The sequence below is a fragment of the Ambystoma mexicanum genome, chromosome 6p (assembly GCF_040938575.1).
Source record: "Ambystoma mexicanum isolate Mex_15411 chromosome 6p, UKY_AmexF1_1, whole genome shotgun sequence".
In the NCBI taxonomy this organism is placed as follows: Eukaryota; Metazoa; Chordata; class Amphibia; order Caudata; family Ambystomatidae; genus Ambystoma; species Ambystoma mexicanum.
The window spans coordinates 380,877,016-380,896,497 of record NC_090935.1 but is presented as its reverse complement, the minus strand read 5'-3'; the positions used below and the strand labels follow the sequence as shown (position 1 = coordinate 380,896,497).

The 19,482-nt window shown below is 45.3% G+C and overlaps 1 protein-coding gene across 2 annotated transcripts in view; it reads right to left on the bottom strand.

The window, feature by feature from the left end:
* Positions 1–19,482, bottom strand: part of EGFLAM (EGF like, fibronectin type III and laminin G domains) — a 674,079-nt gene that overhangs the window by 432,296 nt on the left and 222,301 nt on the right. For both annotated transcript variants that reach the window (XM_069627154.1, XM_069627153.1), the window contains exon 3: positions 12,488–12,565. In XM_069627154.1, the coding sequence (XP_069483255.1) occupies positions 12,488–12,565 (78 nt within the window). The remainder of the gene's footprint in view (positions 1–12,487; positions 12,566–19,482) is intronic.

Here is a 19,482-nt window from a genome sequence, read left to right as displayed (position 1 = left end):
GAACCCATCTGTAGATTCATTGACTATTTTCTAAAACCCATAAGCACCAAAACCAGATCATATCTATGTGACACAACTCACACCATTCAGATTTTTGAAGGCATCCCGTTTGACCCTGGATCCCAATATCTAGTCACCCTGGACATTAAATCACTGTACACCTCTATACCTCAAGGAGCAGCCATAGATTGTGTTTATGAACATCTCATCCACAACAGCAATCAGTCCAGAGTTCCAGCTGAATTCATCATAGAACTCATCACACTAGCTCTAGGCAAAAACTTTTTTACCTTCAATAAACAGTTTTTTTTACAAATCAAAGGGACGGCGATGGGGGCAACCTTCGACCCAAGTCTGGCCATTTTATTTATGGCCTCCTTTGAAGACAAATATGTGTACAACCAAATAAATCCATGGCTTGCACACATACAGAACTGGCAGAGGTACATTGACGACATCGTCTTCCTGTGGTCTGGGAACGAAACCTCCCTTGAGAATTTCTTACTCTGGCTCAACTCATGTGATGGTAACATCCAGTTCACAATGGAGTATGACCGCAAGACTATCCACTTTCTGGACTTAGAAATATCCAGCACAGAAGACAAACTTTCATGTAATTTATACAGAAAACCTACAGACCGGAATACCCTCCTACACTTCAGAAGTGATCACCCTCATCATGTCCAACAAAACTTACCATATGGACAGTTCCTGCGAATCAGGAGGAACTGTACATCATTACCAGACTTTTATGCCAACTCTGATCTATTGTCGGACAGACTCCGACGGAGAGGTTACCCCAAAAAACTTGTATCTACTGGCCAGAAAAGGGCAAGATTTACTAATCGGACAGCCTCCTGGCACCTGAACCACCACAAGAGCAGGCGGCCCAAGACAGGACCACATGTATTACCACACATGGCCCCAACTCATTTCAAATCAAGAAGACAATACAAAAATATTGGCCTATAGTAAGCTACAACTACCAGGGGAACCACTCCCCAGATTTGCTTTTAAGAGAGATAGGAATATCAGAGAACATCTAGTGCACTCTTTGTATATACGGGATACTCCCACCACTGGACCTTGGAACATACGCAAAATTACTGGACACTACCCCTGCGGGTCTTGTTCAGTATGCAAATTTACCATGAGAACCAAGTCTTTTCACATAAATGAAAGACCATGGACTTTGAAACACCATACGAACTGCAAAAGCAGCCAGGTGATTTACTGCATTCAGTGCCCATGTGCCCACAGATATGTAGGCCAGACCATAAGCAAGGTGGGGACCCAGATCTCTGAACATCGGTCCAGGATCCGTTGCAAACAAATGACATCACCAATGGTAACACACTACATAGAGAACCGACACACACCCGATGACCTTCTATGGTGGGTGATAGAAAAAGTTGAATCAGGTCCTAACATTCAAACCAGGCTTTTGACTCTAGAAAACAGATGGATCCACAGATTGGACACCCTTGAGCATGGCCTAAATGAACTACATAACCCCCAGTTCTAGCAAGACTTGGGATCCCCACAACGTCCCAATCACCCCAGCGTCAACCCACCGAGGTGGAGCTCGCAGCACTGGGTCACTTTGACCCCCTGTGAGATACACTCAACCTCCCCCTCCGTATGTCACCTGCAGATCTGAGCCACACGATCCAGCCCCTTTAGGCAGGCCATGACCCGGTGTCGTATTGCCAGGCCAAACAGATCCCCGACACCCGCATTGTAGGAGCAGCCAACCCACGCGCGGGCCTGGACTACCGGGCCTCCTCCTCCCTGCGCACGGTGTTGCATGCAACACTCCTCCCTTCCACATCTCTTTTCAGTGCCACGGCACCACATACCATATCCAAATAGGCATGGATTTTTCCTGGATACACAGCCCACGCTTACCGCTGCATGGGCACAGGGCATGTTCTCACCCTACTCGAACTCGAGCTGCGAGCCATTCCTTCCCGGCACTCACAGATGCCCTAGGCCATGCCCCCCAGCTGCACACTTACTAGAGATCTCCCAGCAACCACGCCACGCTCCCCTGCAGCATGACGAGGCACAGCGAGCGATCACTCGCCGAATTCCAATGACGCTGCGGGTGTGGTGCCATCAGCCAATGGGTGACTGATACGTTTCTAAACCCCGCCCGCCGCTGTGCTCGAAGACCCAGGCCGCCGACTGCCTTCACAGACAGCCACTGACCGGCATCGAACACAGCGAGTGGCACGCTCCACCGGACGTAACCAGGCGGGATACACAGGTGAGCTTCCTCTCTCACCACTTCAGGGTCTATTTCTACACACCCGCCTTCCTTTCTTTTAATTATGCTTCCTTTTATGGACCCCCCAACGACTAGGTCCAGTCCTGCTGACAGCCACAGTCGAGCTGCAGCCGGCTACAGGAACCACCCCATCAACTCGTGCATGACAGCAACTCCACCATGGGGAGACCTCTTTTTGCACATTACCCCCTTGCCTCCGAATACCATCCGAACTCCACCAACCCACACTACTCTACAGAGTTGGGTCACCGCTGGACTCCACACACGCAGAGAGGCTACCCCATCATTTCTGTCCACGGATCTGCTTCCAAGTGGACGTTAAGGTACAGAGACTAACTATCTTGGCAGGTTGGAGGGAGGACACAGGATGTCGGGCACTGACGAATGGGAGAACTATGGATAGAACAAGTCCACTTCTTTTCTATCAATTTCACTGTTGACCAGGCAGCCACAGTAGAAAGTCTTGCATGATTAACCCACTGAATCAACCACTATAGTGGAGAGCTCCCTTTTCTTTCTTTAGTTTACCCCTTTCAATAATTTCAACACTAACCCTGACTTACCCAGCAGGATACCAGCCACAGAGGCTATCACTGCCGTTTACACCTAATCTCAACACGGTTTCTTTCCTCACATAATTCTCCCATTCTTCATTTTTCTGCAGAACAATCTAGCCCTGATGAAGGCGGAATATTTCACTGCTCTCTAATCCATATGTGATCAGCAACCGCCGAAACGCAAGAACTGTGAGGGGAGTGTGGGTGTCACTCCATCCACCCACACATCCTGACAACTTTTCTAAATTAGGATCCCCCACTGCGTTGGCAAACTTTGGAAAAAGACGATACACCTGAGAAGCAATATCAGGATTCCTTCTGTTTGCATTTTTCTCTCCAGACTTTCCATTGGGAACACTAAGGAATTACTTCCTATTCATAGTAGCACAATATAATGTTGACCGCATTGATTTGTTCTTGAATTTGTGATAGGACAGGCAGATATACTCCTGTCCTATTTTTTGCTGCTACTGCTCACTATATGTTTCCCTTCCGTAATTTCAGCCTATCATTCTTTCCTTTCTCTTTTCTGCATCTTTGTCTATTTCTTGACACCACTGCTTTGATTGAAACGCATTTTTTCTGTGATTAGATAACAGGAAAAGTTTAGGTGTGTGCCACATTATAACAAATTGCTTTATGTGATTTGAGACTTATGTTGTTTTTCTCCTTTTGTTCCTTTGTTGACTGTTCCTTCATTATTTTACAAACATTAAAAATATTTTTGTATGATACTTGCCTCTTTTTGGTACTTTACCTGTTTTGTCAAGAGGATTAGATTCAAACAAGATATCGTAGCATTCATTGCTTTACCATTGGGTTGACAAGGGGAGTTTTAGGAATCAATTAACCCCTGTCGTTTTTTGAAAACCCATGGCACAGCGACACCCCTTTTTTTCATGTTCTAAAGGAGTTAAGGTATACACATCCTCTCCAGTTGCATCTCCCATCCTGGGTCCCTATCTGTCACTCCTGGAACCTTCAAGTACAGCAAGGTTCCAGGCTACCTCATCACATTCCATGACCTGCATTGGTGCACTCAATGCAAGACACATACTACACATCCTCTCTCCTTACAAAAGGAACACACACAACAAACTCACTGACCAGACTCTCTGAACAAACATATAATGCACACACCACAAAACCAAGCAGAAAAACCAACCACATTCAAAACCCTCAAAGTGTACTCCACATTCGCCTATCTAACATTCTACATCCACCCTAAAACACTTGAACCGCCACTTACCCAGGACTGCCACTGCCAGGTCTTACATCGCAGTTGAAATGGGTAATTAACCCACTTTATAGTGATTGCACACCCCAATCATTAGGCCTCCGGCAGGTCTTCCTAATAGGCCTTGCCTCGCAAACCTCTGGAAGATAGTAAACCCATCCGTATAAAAACATTGGGTCAGCCAGCACTCCTGTAACATGAACACATGAAAACTCTCAAGGCGCTTATGGCCACCAGAGGTGCAAGTGAAATGAGTGTGGAAACGCAGTTCCTAAACTAAGATCTTGTACATTCATCATCTATTCAAACTTCTAGTAAATAAAGAAGAGGCTAACCGATCCCACTTTTCTTTATCAGGCTCACCATTGCGTAGCTCCCCAACAGCAACCCTTTCTGTATTAGATGCAGTCACCCTCAAAGGGTGACTTGACTTTGAGACTCAGGCATTCTGACCTTCAATCGTATTGTCTTCACCTTCTACTGGCAATCTTCCTTTCCTTTTTCATCTGACTTCTAGGAGACTCATTGTCAAAGTTCTCAGCAACCATTTCCTCCACATCAATGCATTTCTTTATTCCTCTTTTGGCTTTGTTAATATTGGTCTTTTTTATTCGTCGTCTCTCCTTACGCATCATGTACAGGCCCTCGGCTTCCGCTGTTACATTGCTCGATGACATCACAATCAATTTTACAATCAGACGCTAAATTCTCAGAGCTATTACTAGCCCCATCATTATCGCTTGAAGTCAACACTAGGCAGAGACTATCCGGCGGAGAACCACACTGTTTAACTAGCATGTTTAATAGATCACTCTGGCCTTTCAGCTCCTCGTTTATCTTGTCACATAGTTTTAACAAAACTTAAAGGGTAAACTGCATGTTTCCCAACGAGGCACTGCCTATTGCCAATCATTCCAAACTGCCGCTGACCTGATGCACACTGGAACCTGCAGCAAGCAGAACAGGGGAGGCCAAGAGTCTGCCTGTAGAAGGCACAGCAACAGTCTTACTGTCGTCTTTTGCCAGTGCATTCTCAGTAACAGCCACAGACCAACTAGGGGAGGCCCCAGTAGCCTCCGCGAATGACCCAAGTCCTGGGCTTTCTTCCCCATGCCACCAGAAATCTCCTTCTGCAAAGCGTAACATAGGTTCAGCAAGGAGCTATTGTCAATGGCACATATGTTAGAAGTATTAACATCGTTGTATCCCTGCAATTCTCCTTGTCCTGCGTTGTTCCTTCTGAAACCCAGTCTGGGGCAACGTATCCTGTGATTTTGGATTTGGGCTCATTATCTACCTCTGCCCTTGTGTTTTGCCCCATTTTTCCTTTGTGAGGTGTCCCACCGTTTGTTAAGTCACGTACTGAGCATGAGGTATTACACCCCTTGCTCAGTTGTACTCCAGTCTCAGAGATTATAGCTTCCTTTTAGGTTTTTCTGATATCCCAAGGTGCACTCACCGACCAGCAGCACTGGATTCACTTCTTCTCACTCGCGAACTGCCAAACTGCTTCTACTGTTGCCGCACTTGCTAGTCAGTGCAGCGCCGCATCTATAACCCCCTGCAAGGAGACAGGCACTAACAGGTTTTAAAGGTAAGTAGTGGGTTAAAGAAGTAGCAATGGGTGGAGCGATGCACAACAGAATCTAAGAACATCTCTTAGTACACAAGGCATCGGTCCATGCCGCAGCCCCCACTATTAACCTGCCCAACTTGATTCACCAGTCATAAGCCTTGATAACCAGCCTTGCAACTCCACCGTTGCTCTCCCTCATGCTCTGTGTGCACTCTGATATACTGGTTTCTCCGGCTTGTATCACAGGCTTATCCTGGACCACAGGCTCAAGGACTCCCCTCCACGGCATGGCAAGGCCACAGGACCACAGCCTCAGATTGTCTGCTTCCCACTCGCCACTCGATGTCCACCACAACAATCTGCAAACTCATAGTAAAGCACCTCTGTACGCAAGAAAGCGTGTCAAGCCGCACCCCTGACTCAGAAACAGAGAAACCAAGGCTGCTTTCGACACAATCTGATTTGGAACTGTTTTACAAAATGAACCTCCACCCAAAGTGAGATGTTAAAATATTTAAATCCTTGAAATCACAGAAATCCTCAAAACCCGATTTTAGTGAATGAAGTAAAGAAAGAAATCAAGCTCACTTAGCACACGAACAAACCAACTCAAACTGACATTGACTAACATGAGTTGCAGAGACCTGGATGGCATTAAATACATTAAAGGTTCAAATAATCATTTAATTTAATGTGGTTATAACATCTTCAATAATCATCAGGCAGACATAATGGGCCAATGCACCTCAGACCCTACATGGTCTAAGTAAAAGGGTGTAACCACTCCTTTGCCACAGGCTCTTTCCATCAACCTCTCTTAAGTGCCAAGGATGAATATGCTTGTCCTTTTTGCATACACTTCTATAATAGCCTGCCACTTAAGGGGTTAAGCACTCTCTTGTGCATCCTCTCCTAAAAAGGCCATCCACTGACCTCTCTTGCCTAACTATCACCCTATCTCTGTCACCCAATTTTTGGGCAAACTCACAGAGACGCTAGCCATCCCCCCAACTGACCATCCACAACAAAATGGATGCTGCCTCCACGTACCCCATTCCGGTTTCAGGGCAGCCAGAGGCATGGAAACTGCTCTTCTGAACACCTGTGAAGACCTACTCTCTAACTTGGACTCTAACACTCCCTCTGTTCTGATCCTCCTTGATCGTTCTTTCACTTTTGACACAGTAAACCACTCTATCCTCATAAAACGTCTCCATGATACCCTAGGCTTTACAGACAGGGCACTGGTGTGGCTGACCTCCTTCCTCTCTAAAAGACCCTTCGGAGTGCAAATTGGTCATTTTTTCTCCTCCACCTCCCTCTCTACTTGTGGCATCACTCAGGGCTCTATCCTATTTCCATGGCTTTTCAACATCTACCTGGCCTCTCTGGCTCACCTGATCTCCACTTTCTCCCCTCATTTCTAGTGTTACGCAGAATACACATCTATCTTTCAGGAGGCCTTCCCCCACCTCTGCCCCCTCATCGTCCTCCCTCATACCTGACTTTCCGACTGCTATTCAGCCATGGTGCTTTGCCAATGATCTCTGCCTATATGCCAGTAAGACAGCGATCCTTCTCATTGGGATGTCTGCTCCCTGTTTCCCCACCACTCTTTGGCTATATATCCTTGGGTACTCTCCCCTCACCCACTTGTGAGTCAGAAAACCTTGGGATCATCTTTGACTCCTCTCTCTCTTTCTCTCCACACATCACGGACCTTGCCAAGAAGTCCAAGTCCAATTTTCAACTTCATCTCCTCAGGGGCATTCTATCTTTCCTCAAATCCCCCCAGAAACCCAATGTCTCCATATCCCTGATTCTCTCTAGGCTTGACTACTGCAATAGGTTCTTCCTCAACCTGCCTCTTTCCACCCTTCACTCCCTTCAACTAATCCAGATTAGGACTGTGAGACTTATCCTTGAGTTGGTGTTAGATCTCTTTCCTCAGCAGGGGCCTCCCTCTGGAACAGCCTCCCTGCCACTCTGAAACTTGAGGAGAACCATCTCTGGTTCCGGAAGCACCTCAAGACCTTCCTCTTTGCTTCTGCCTTCACTCTCCCTCTCCCCTGCTGATCTGTCTACTTCAGCACAGTGCATCTGGTTTACCCTCTGATGTTGGGCCCAGGTCCATGCCCACCCAGCCACTCACCCACACTGCCCCCGGCAACCGCTGCACTTGGGTCTGTATATATTACCCTACAGTCCCCTTACCTGCACTTACCAGACACCCCCTGTCTGTGCTCAAAACCTGCACTTGCCACCTTGCTGGCTGCACTACCTTTTGAATTGTTGTATCCCTTACTCAGCACTTTCCATTTCTCCCATCCCCCTTGCACTCTCCCCCTTCCCCTCTCCCCTGCACTTGCGCTTTCACAATGTCACTGGGTCTAGTAAGATCGCTGTTTTGTCTTCCCTTGTTCCCCTCCCTTGCCTTGTCGCGCTCTGAAATACTTGTATATGAGTGCGATATAAATGAAATATCATGTCATATCATATCATATCCTTGTCCTCAAGCCCAGGGACCCCCATCTCTCTAGCCCTAAAAGCTCTACACTGGGTCCCAGTAACAGCAATGATCAAATTCAAGACCCTTTGCATAACCCACAAGGCTGACTGGGGCCTGGTACCTCCCTAAATCCAAATTTCTCTCCCAAAATACCTCCCGGCCAGAGTCCTTCGGTCTTCTGACTCCAACTCTCTACAGGTCAAACGTTTCTCCAAGCAGAAAGTGGGAGGTAAACCCTCTCCTCGGCTGGCACCTCCCTCTGGAATAGCCTCCCCCTCCTGACAGACTTGAGCCGTATCTTCTTAAGTTCTGGAAACTTCTCAAGACTTTCTTCTTCTCTTCTTCCTTCCACTCTCATGCAAAACTCTCGATCTGCCACTGCGACTGGGGTCTGGTCCCTTCAGAGCCATACAGGGGCCAGACCGACCCTCCACCAGTCCCCCCAGCGTCCTTTGCCCGCACTTGCCCTCAGGCTCCCTATCTCAAGTGGTCCTCCGTGTCCACCGCACTCTTCCTCCCCTCCACCCTCTTTCCCCTGGCACTTGCTGCCTTGACCCGACCAGGGGTATCTCACTACTGCACTTCTCCCTCTACCCCACTTTGCACTTATCACCTTGACATGCACTTGCACAGTAGGACTGCCACAAGGCCAATATAACAGTTTCTTTGTTGTACTTTTGTGATTCCCATGTCCCCCCCTCCCATCTTGTCTTGTGGCTCCTGAAAACACCTGTGTATAGGCACCATACAAATGGCCAATAAAATATCATTTAAATAAAATAAAGAATGATTAGCTACATGTCTTCCCCCTTTGATTGTAAAGCGCTCCGTTGCTTCCCAAAGCTAGTTCCGCATTCTGTAGATACCCAGAAAATAACAATAATGACCTGTTAGGTTTGCAAGTCAATCCGTAGATCGGCATCAAGACAGATTTGCATGTGGCTTATCCCCTTATGCAATGAAGCAGAGTGTCCCAAAATTATAGAACTGCATTCTACAAAGACAAATTCCCATTTATTGAGAAGGGTCATCTCACGCATTTTCTTGCATGACTTTTCTTTTCTCTCTTACACCATCAGGATCAATCAAGATGCATGACCAAAAGGAACAAGAAGAGCACAAGCCACTATGAGCCAACAGTCTAGGGCCAACTCTTCAGAAGCAGAAATGGCAATATCTCAGACACATTTTCAAATGATTCATTGACAGATAGATGTGACAAGGAGTGACCATGCCGTCTTGTTAGGTTCTCCAAATCTTATATCAGATCGGTGCGGGTGTGGGGAAAACAGCACACAGAATCCCAGATGTGGAAGCACCTGCCGAGACCTTTGTAGCTGGTGTGATTTCCCACATTCAGGACATTGTAGACTTGATTTCCTGCATGGTGCGTGATCCAGGAAACGTTTTCCCAGTCTGTTCAGGGTCTACCAGAGACCCAGCAAGCAACACAATTTTGATACAGGAGGAGAGGCAGAGAGATCCCTGTGGATTCCACCATCCTCCTTGCATTTGAAAATAACAGGTGGAGTCCATATGACATGCTGCATTTGCATCTATCATGATTTTTTCATGGTGTCTTTCATTACCAATCACCAGCTTGTGTGTAGTGATCGGCTCACATTAACCACATGCCCTGGGTATATTCATGGAATCTTGCCTTTCACCCAGGTTCCTTCATCCGTTCCACAGGGATAATCCATTGGTGCACTCCCCAGCCTCAGAAGTGGATGCGGTGAGGGTCTCCATCTGATGTAAAAAGAGCCTAATACTTTGATAGTGTAATTATTTGTTGGCACCCATAACAATTGGTTGAGTGATTACTGAAATTGGCACCACATTTTGCTTTTTTTGATTCCTGCTGCCTCCGAGATTTCAGCAATTGACATAAAGGAATATAAAACTGTAAGAAATCCTTTAAGAGGTAATTCATTTTTCTAATTATTTTGTGTTTGTTTAAATAATACAAAACATGCAAGCACATATCTTATTGTTGTTGCCTATTGTTTCATGTTGTAAGAAAGAATCTCAAGTTGAATGGTAAGATTGTCCATAATAAGAAACCATGTTGCTGTCAACCCTTTTCAAACAGCCTCTGTTGGATCAGTGTTTCATTGACATTTTTGCAATATGGCAGATTGATTAAATGTTAAATTATAGAATTGCCCAGGACAATGGACTGTGAGCTGAAAACACATATCATCATTTTGTGATGATTCTCAATTAAATCAATAGGATTTGGCATGTTTAGATCAGTGCGGCTCTACTTTTAGGTGTATTTGATGTATACATCTCAGCTAATGCTGCAATCTGGGGAAAGCTCGCAAAGCAATCCCCAGGGCCTGAGCATTACTGCAGGCACCACAAAAGCAGTCTCTCGAATAATGCCGAGTGATTCACAAACTCGAAAACGCGCAATACCGTGGAAACGCAGAAACATAGACATGTGGATGATGCATGAGCGTAGCATAGCAGAAGTTGCAATAAAGTGCTGATTGCATAAACACACTACATTTCCATCCCTGAGTGTGTGGTCTCAGTTTGTCAATCGTTGGCCTGGTGAATATGCAGTTTCTGTTGAAGAATTGATGGTCAAAGGATCCAGCAGAGGGGGCATCAGTGAACTGCAGCAATGGATAAGCCCCTGTGCAGAGTAGGAGCAAGTTGGAAAACACCTGCAATAAGGATGTTAGTGAGTTGATCAGTGGCTGGCTATAGTCCCTATAGCTCAGGTGGCAATATAAGCTCTGACACATGATGCTTATGCAGGGTGGCCACTGCCAATGGGCAGTTGTGGAATGCACCATCCCGCTTTACACGTTAATATCTTCCAGTAAAGACCCATAAGCGGGAGATTGGTCCAAATTTAATCTACCCAAGTTCTTGGATATATATGTATCCATTATCTGGATACATATTTACACAAAGCCCCAAGATTTCCCTCCTGGTCAAGAAAAGGTTCAGTCTCTGGGTAAATTAAATACAGTACTGGGTGAGCACCATTACTTTGGGAATCCCTCTTCTGCAGTAATCAACCAAGCCCTGAGCAGGAACTAAACAGCCACACTCCTTGGGACCTTTCTTTCCACCTGATTCGCCTCCTCTCAGGATAATGGGCTTTTCCTAAATGTAACAACCTTAGTGGCTCCAACTGGCCCCTGGATAAATGGGCAACTGGTAAGGAACGTCCCGGGCTACGTCTCATGTGATATGGAGGCAGCATTTTTCATGAGGCTGAGGATGTGCCCTCTGGCATTAATCTTGGAGAAGGAAAACAGTCCATCCCTCCACCCTCAGGTGCTGGATTCTCTTTAGCCATGCTAAGAGGAAACATATTGGATTCCTTCTATTCTGAAGGTCTATTCAGCTCATGCTCTTGTCTCCTCAGGGATTCCTCTCCTATACCCACCGTCAGATGGCAGCCAATCAGATGAATTAGAAGGGAAACCATAATGGACATCAAGATTACTTCAGAAAAAAACTCCCTCTAACAGGGATGACTATTGAGAATGATAACTGCTTTGCCTTTCTAGAAATCCTACTTAGGGGTCTGCAACCTTTGTCTCTCCAGGCGTTTTGGACTACTACTCCCATCAGCCTGAGCCATCAAAGTTAATGGTGAGAGATCATGGGATTTGTAGTCCCAAACATCTGGAGTCACAGCTTGCAGACCCTTATTTTTAGCATGCCCCTCTCTGAGCTGCCCAGGCCTGGGGCTACATCTCTGTTACATCCCAGTGAGTTCTGTGGTATGGGTCTCTGAAGTTGGAGCCTGGCATATGCTGAGCTGGCCCCCCAATTTCTTATCGCTTCAGTCTGATGGGGAAAAGAAAAGGATAGTGCATGTTGGGGTAGCTGGCAAGAATGTGGCAAGATGACAGTCAATAGGGAGCACTATGGCAGTGCCCCTTATAATACTTTAAAATCACTGTCCCACTAATATGAGAAGAGAAAAGAAATTCAAGAGAGTGATTGCATCAGTTTAGTGGGCATAAATCATTTTTTAGAAGTGTTATGTAGATGAGTGTCATGTGTGACCCTATTTATGCTGGCAGTTGCATGATTAATATGCAATTTTCATTAATGTTTCCACTGCACATCACTGCACCGCTCAGACGCCCTCTAGCAGCGCGCAAATGTTGTTCGTGGATAGACAATGTGTGCATTGTAAGAGTTGTTTATGAATTTAAGCCAATGCGTTATTTGCAAAAGAATACAAATAACTGAGAATAAAGAGCCTGCACTGGGCTGTGTTTCAGAAAGGGGAACAATCTCAAAGTCTTTGTTGAAAACTCATGATATGAGAGCAAGCACTCACCATCATGTCCAGACTGAGAGGAGCATCATGCGACAGCTGCTTTATGGCTCTTCCTTTCTCTACCTCGGCATAAAATACCTGAAAAAGACAAAGGACAATTATGTTATTCTCCCATAATTCAATGATTAGATCTAATAAATATATATTGGCAAACACTGATATTGAACCATGTACTGCACACTGATAACAAAGTGTATCTCACTGCGTTTAACACAGCTATTGAGGAAATATTTGAGATAAAAAGCAAAACCAAGTGGCAAGTGCTAAATTATAAAAATATCACATGTCATTATTCCGGCTTCCAAACCTTATGCTGACCAAACTGAATGTAATTTAAGGTTTTGTCTTTGGAAAGGATGAAGGAGCATGCCAGTCCAAAAGCAATTTGAATCTCTAACTGTATGTTGCACACAAATATGGGAGCCACATTCTTATCTCAGCCGAGTACCTGACTGGATATCAAATTACAAGATGGGTTTTAATCTGTTTATAAATGTTTCCTAATTATATTAGCACCTAGTCGGTGCGAGCAATCAACTACATTGCTTGTAACGCAGGCTTTACCTGCTGATATAAGCCTGCGTACTATATTTTTTATTTTTGTATTTATTTGATTGTTATAGAGCGCTTTAGACCAAAATGTGTGATATCTGTTGACTTATATTGGATGCTCATATCCAGTCCCTTTCCCCGTAGCGTTCCTTATTTCGCTGCAGCAGCCTCCCACACAGCGCCATACATTTTAAACAAGGCACGACACCAGGCTGCATTTTAACACATCTTTATTCTATAACATACACTGATGAACTAACTGCTCCTCCCCTTCCGCCCACCCCGCTATCCGTGCCTTCTGGCTCCCTCCCATGTCACCTGATTATACACATGACCAGGACACTGCACCCTCCCCCCTTTTTAAACATGAAATTGAACTTTACTCCATCTCTTCAATCAGTCTCTTTAGTGTGTTTCTGGCTCGCTGGGGCTGACCTGTGGGAGCCTCTTGAACTCCCTCTAGGCTGGACTGTTCAGGAGGACTCCAAAACCCACGATCAGACTCTTCTCCATTGCCATCATAATGTTCCTCTGATTTCCTTGTTTCGGTATCACCTCTCCATGGTCCCTTTTCCAGCATCCCTGGACTCTTCTGGAAGTGCGAGGAGTTCCTGGTTATGTGCCATTGCTGTTATTAGGGACCCTAAATGCTGCACTATGTTTGTGACTACGGGGTTGCCTTACAACGACAGTATCCCCTTCTTGTAGGTTTGCTTCCTTTACTCTCCGTCTGGTGTCAGGATGGTGTTTCATGACGGCTTTAGCAACATTATCTCATTCCCTCACCTCCTGATCTTCCCCGTGGCGCTATGTGGAGTATTTCTGTAATCTCTCAAGTGTTGATAGATAATCTTCTTCCCTGGTCCCCCTGTGAGATGGGCAATCTGGACAGTCCTCTTGACATTACTCATGAAGCGTTCTACTTCAATGTCTGAAACACATATACTCAGCAAATGTCTTGAAGTCTTTCCCGTGAATGGGGGACCATTGTCAGATTTCACTACTCGTGGTACCCCACATGCCATGAACATCCTATCCAGGGTCAATGGTGTGATAGGCCGCTGTGGAGCCAACTATCTGTATGTTTAAATATGTCTGGATAGCGAGAGTACTCGTCCAGAGAGTACTCGTCCATGGCCACAAGTATGTGCTCGTCCCCTGCAATGGGTCCAAAGAGGTCAATGGCTATGATGTCACAGACATGCTCAGACAGCTAAGTCATTTGTAGGGGCTCAGGTCTGGTATGTAGGTTGAGGATGGTACATGTAGGGCAGTCATTGAGCAGCGCTGCAACTTGACCGTCCAGCTGAGGGAAACGGATCTTCTGTCGCAGGAGTCTCTTTGCGGACACTATGCCCGTGTGTCCTTCATGGGCTAGTTCTAACATCCTCCTTATCAGACTGCTGGGGATTACTATTTTTGTTTCCTTCAGAGGTAGGCCTTCAGCCCACATTAGTTCTTCCTTAACTAGGGGCAAACCCTGAATGTCTCTCTGCGTCTCAGTGCAGGTATCTTCCCACATTTGTCTTGCTTGCTTCCATCTCCATGGCCGTAGGCTTCTTAGTATGATTTGACTGGCTGGGTCATTTTCGGACAGTGAAGTGCCCCAAGTGACGGAACCGGTGAAATAGTGACAGCCTGCAGAGGAGGCTGACGAAATACCTTAATAGGGCAGTATATCAAACACAGCCAGGATTCATCAGGGCAATGGAAAACATGCAAATGGAAACGCCTGAACGTACCATTCAAGAACATGATCAGAATTTGCAGTCATACCAGAGGGAAAATCAAGATCAAGAAAGAGAGACACAATTAGGGGATCCTTATGAAAATCCACTAATTGAAGAGGAACATTTAAATGCGGACCAATATCAAGAGTATGACAGATATAGTAGGGAATATGTTAGACACATTTATGATACCTCTGATGACAGGCTCGCCCTGAAGATGACAGTGCATATCGGCAGACAACATATACCATTTCTTATTGACACAGGAGCCACCGTGAATGTGATGAGCGAGAAGATCTATGAAGGCATAGCGAGCATATACCCTCTGCAACCATCACAGGCTCAGATTTTTCAATGGGGTGTAGCCCAACCCTTAACATCTAAGGGACAATTTCATTGTGATCTAATTCACAAGGGACATTGTGTTTCTGTCAGTATACATCTCATAAGCAGCCCAGCAGTGGGAACTTATTAATATCCAATATGATAAATCTGAAATAATACAAGGATGCCCTCCACAAATCCATGACCTGCAAATCCGGTCAAAGAGAGAATTAGATATTGATGGACTAAAATATAAATTTCCAAAGCCATTCCAAGGTGTCGGCAAACTAAGAGACAATGTCATACATCTACACATTGATCCTTCTGTTCGTCCTGTCCCACAACATCCACGACAAATAAGATTTCACCTTCAGGCAAGAGTATCTCATGAATTTTGACAACTATTTGAAAATTATATCATAGAGAGAGTTGACGGTACCACCCCGTGGGTATCTCATTTGGTGGTGGTACCAAAGGCAGATGGGCGTCTTCATCTTTGTGTGGATATGCAAATTCCTAACACAGCGATACAAAGGGAAAGACATCCTGGGCCCAGCATTGAAGATATGATAATCAGGCTTAACCAAGCTACCAGATTTTAAAAAACTAGATTTGAATCAAGGTTACCATCAACTAGTAATTGATCCTGCATTGAGGCCCACCACTACATTCACCACTCATGAAGGTCTCTTTAGATACAAACGCCTTCATTTTGGCATATCTTCAGCGGCTGAAATATTTCAAGAAACAATAAGGCGACTCATTGCACCTGTCATAAACGCCTTCAATTATAGTGATGACATTCTAATATTTGGCGTTACTCAAGATCAACATGATGAAGCAGTAAGACAAGTTTGTACTATCCTGCAGGATAGTGGTCTAACTCTGATTGGCCCGAAGTGTAACATCAATAAATGCAGCATATGCTTTTATGGTCACATATTTTTCGACAAGGGGATCAAAGCAGACCCAGAAAAAGTTAATGCCATCTTGAGTCTAAAGGCCCCACAAGATGTGACGGAACTGCAGTCTTTCTTGGGAATGACGGGTTATTGTGCCTGTCATCTCCCTAATTATGCAATGCTGACTGATCCGCTCAGGCAACTGCTTAGAAAGGACTCTATATTCACATGGGATGGAAATTGTCAAGCCACCTTTGAGAGGATTAAGGGTGAACTGACTAGTGATCAACAACTTGCATACTTTAACCCTGATTGGGATACTGAGGTTACAGTAGATGCCAGTCCGGTGGGCCTGGTGCTATTCTGGCTCAGCTCGACCAAAAAAGGGGGCCTGACAGACACATTGTGGCATATGCTGGCAGAGCTGTGAACCCCATTGAACAAGCGTATTCCCAAGCTGAGCGAGAAAGCCTTGCTGCAGTCTGGGCGTGTGAGATGTTCCACCACTTTATCACCGGTACGTCATTTGTTCTTATCACAGATCATCAGGCTCTTCTGTCACTTTTTGTAAATCCTAAAGTAAAAATGCCTCAGCGCATAGAGCGGTGGGGTATACACCTGCAAGAATATGATTACATCATTCTTCATAAGCCGTGGAAGGAAGCTAATCCTGCAGACTATCTATCTCGGCATACTGAGGGGACACCTGAGACTGTGATGCAAAGGGAGGCGGAAGCATGCATAGCATACTTGTCCCTCAATGCTCTTCCTCCGGCCATCACAAAGGAGTTAGTTGCAGAAAAGAGCAAGCTGATCCCACAATCCAAGCAGCCACTCAGCTTGCCAAGACCAACAAGTGGAGAAGTCTGGAAATGAAGAGGTGGATAGAATAGTCTTGCAGAGATTGGCAAGAATACACAGTGAGTTGACCGCAACTGATCAAAGGATATTGCTCCGGGAGAGTCGATTGGTGGCTCCAAAAAGTTTGAGGAAGGCTCTTGTTATTATAGCACATGAGGGGCATCGAGGAATTGCAAACACAAAGAAGATACTGAGGAATTAGCTGTGGTTTCCACACATGGATACAATTGGGGAAGATGCCCTGCAACACTGTGTGGCTTGTCAAGTGACTGCATCCAGTAAACCCCTGTGCCCACTTCAAATAGTGCCAATGCCTGATGGACCATGGCAGAGAGTTGCAATTGACTTTTACGGACCATTAGAAGAAGGAGGCCATTTGCTGGTAGCAATAGATGAATACTCATGGTTTCCACTAGTCAAACAGGTGGTGTCCACAGCCTTTCACCATGTGGTGACAGTGTTAGATGAGTTATTCAGTGAGTGGGGTGTTCCCAACACAATTAAAACTGACAATGGCCCGCCTTTCCAGGGACAAGAATTCAAAAGGTTTGCAGTACACTTGGGTTTCAGACATCAGAATATTACACCTTTATGGCCCCAAGCAAATGGCATGGTTGAGCAGTTCATGTCCACAATAAAGCGAACCCGTCAGAATGCTGCCACAGATCTTATGTCCATGCCACAAGCAAACTTGCAAATGCTGAGAAGTTACCGGAATACACCACACGAAGCGACGGGGCGCACTCAGGTTGAGTTGATGATACAATATAAGCCTAGAACCCGGCTTCCACAACTTGAGGACTATACTCCTGTTGAAGATGAACAGATCAGAGAAAGAGAGAATGAGAAAAGAAAAAGGGCTAAGGAATGGACAGATGGCAAGAGAACAGCTGAAGAACACCAGATACCAGTGGGTAATACCGCACTGGTTCAGCAGAGGCAACAAAGGAAGGTGGATCCTAGATATAAACCAGTGCCCTTAGTAGTGAAAGCAGTCAAAGGACCTATGATTACGGCTGTGGGGGATGATGGTGAGATAACTAGAAACGCCTCGCTCTTTTGAAGGATGTTTCAGGACTATCCGGATGAAGAATTACAAGTTGAGGATGAAGATGAAGAACTCAGTGTTGGTACTCCTGGAAGTTCTGGATATTCCTCACTGCTGTGCTTACAGGATTCGGAAGTCCAGGGAGCATCTGCAACTGGTCGGCCCCAGAGGGTTATCCGTAAGCCCTCATGCCTTATTGAACAGATGTAGATGTCAACTTGCTGGACATATGTGTTATGAACTTAGATGATAAGTAAGGGGTGGTTGTTGTGGCTGAGTGGAATATGGAATGTGGCTCGGTGGAATTTAGAATTTTTTTCCATACTGTTGCTTGAAGTTTCATTAATTATACGAGATATGAAGTAAATACTGATGTATAAAGGTGGTTTAGCAAATATTCCTTTGACCTATGTTTGAATTTGATGTGGTACCAAAACCCTAAAATGTGTATATCTAATCATACACTTGTTTGAATACAAAATAGGAATAAACCTATTTTTGGTTGTATTTGTTTCATTGTCTCGCTTAATCATTGAGTCAAACAAATATTCACCAAGTACCAGTACGGTAAAATGCAATGTCATAAGAAGACTGGTTGAGCGCAGTCAGTGAGGCCAGTACCTCCTAATCTAGGAATTTAGAATGGAGTCCCGGGGAAGGAGGAGCACGGGAAAGTACAGTTGGTTACCTGGAGTTGGGCAATAAAAGGAGAAGGAGCCAGGTCATGTTTGAGTCATTATTGGTGGTACAACTTCTGTACATGTCTGTTTGGGTCGGGAACACAACAAGGCCCACACGACCGCCAACCCCTCCATTCCGGCCTGTGAGTATGTTTGTTCAGTGGCATATTATACAATGTGGCTTTTGTCTGGTGACTCCAGGTCCACTTGAGTCAAGATGGCCTCCAAACCCTCAGGACTGGCATCCACTGTGAGCTCAGTTTCCTGGGCCGTGCTGAAATATGCCATGCTGTCTGCCAATGAAATGCGCAGCTGAATGGTCTCAAAAGCCTCTTGGCATGCTTCCGACCATGTGAACGGTACCTGAGCCTTGGTGAGAGTGCAGAGGGGTTCGCTCACCAATGCAAAGTTCTGTATGTATCTTGTACAGTAGCAGGTGAGCCCCAAGCATAAGCGTAGATCGGATACATTTGTGGGCGTTTCGGTGTTGGTAAGGGCTGCTACCTTCTCTGGGTCTAGTTTCATTCCTTGCACCGAGAATATGTGTCAAAAAAACTGTAAGGTCCTGTAAGGATATTTGGCGTGTTACAGCACAGAGTACAGCACTACTGCACAGGTAGCAATTTTTTTTTGATGCAGCACCAAATGCCTATGGTGCATTGCTATATGTGTTACAAGGAAAACAAGGATTAACAAGGAAAGACAGGCTATTCAGTCAAAAATGATTTTAACATATAAGATGCAAATCTATTTTTACAGTTAAAAGCACACGTGCACATTCAAAAATGCACACTATTTTTCACCTGAAATGCCTATGGTGCAAGAGACACATTTGAAAATTAATAACTAACATTATTAATAAACAACCTGACTAATAAAATTCATTTAACATAACCCA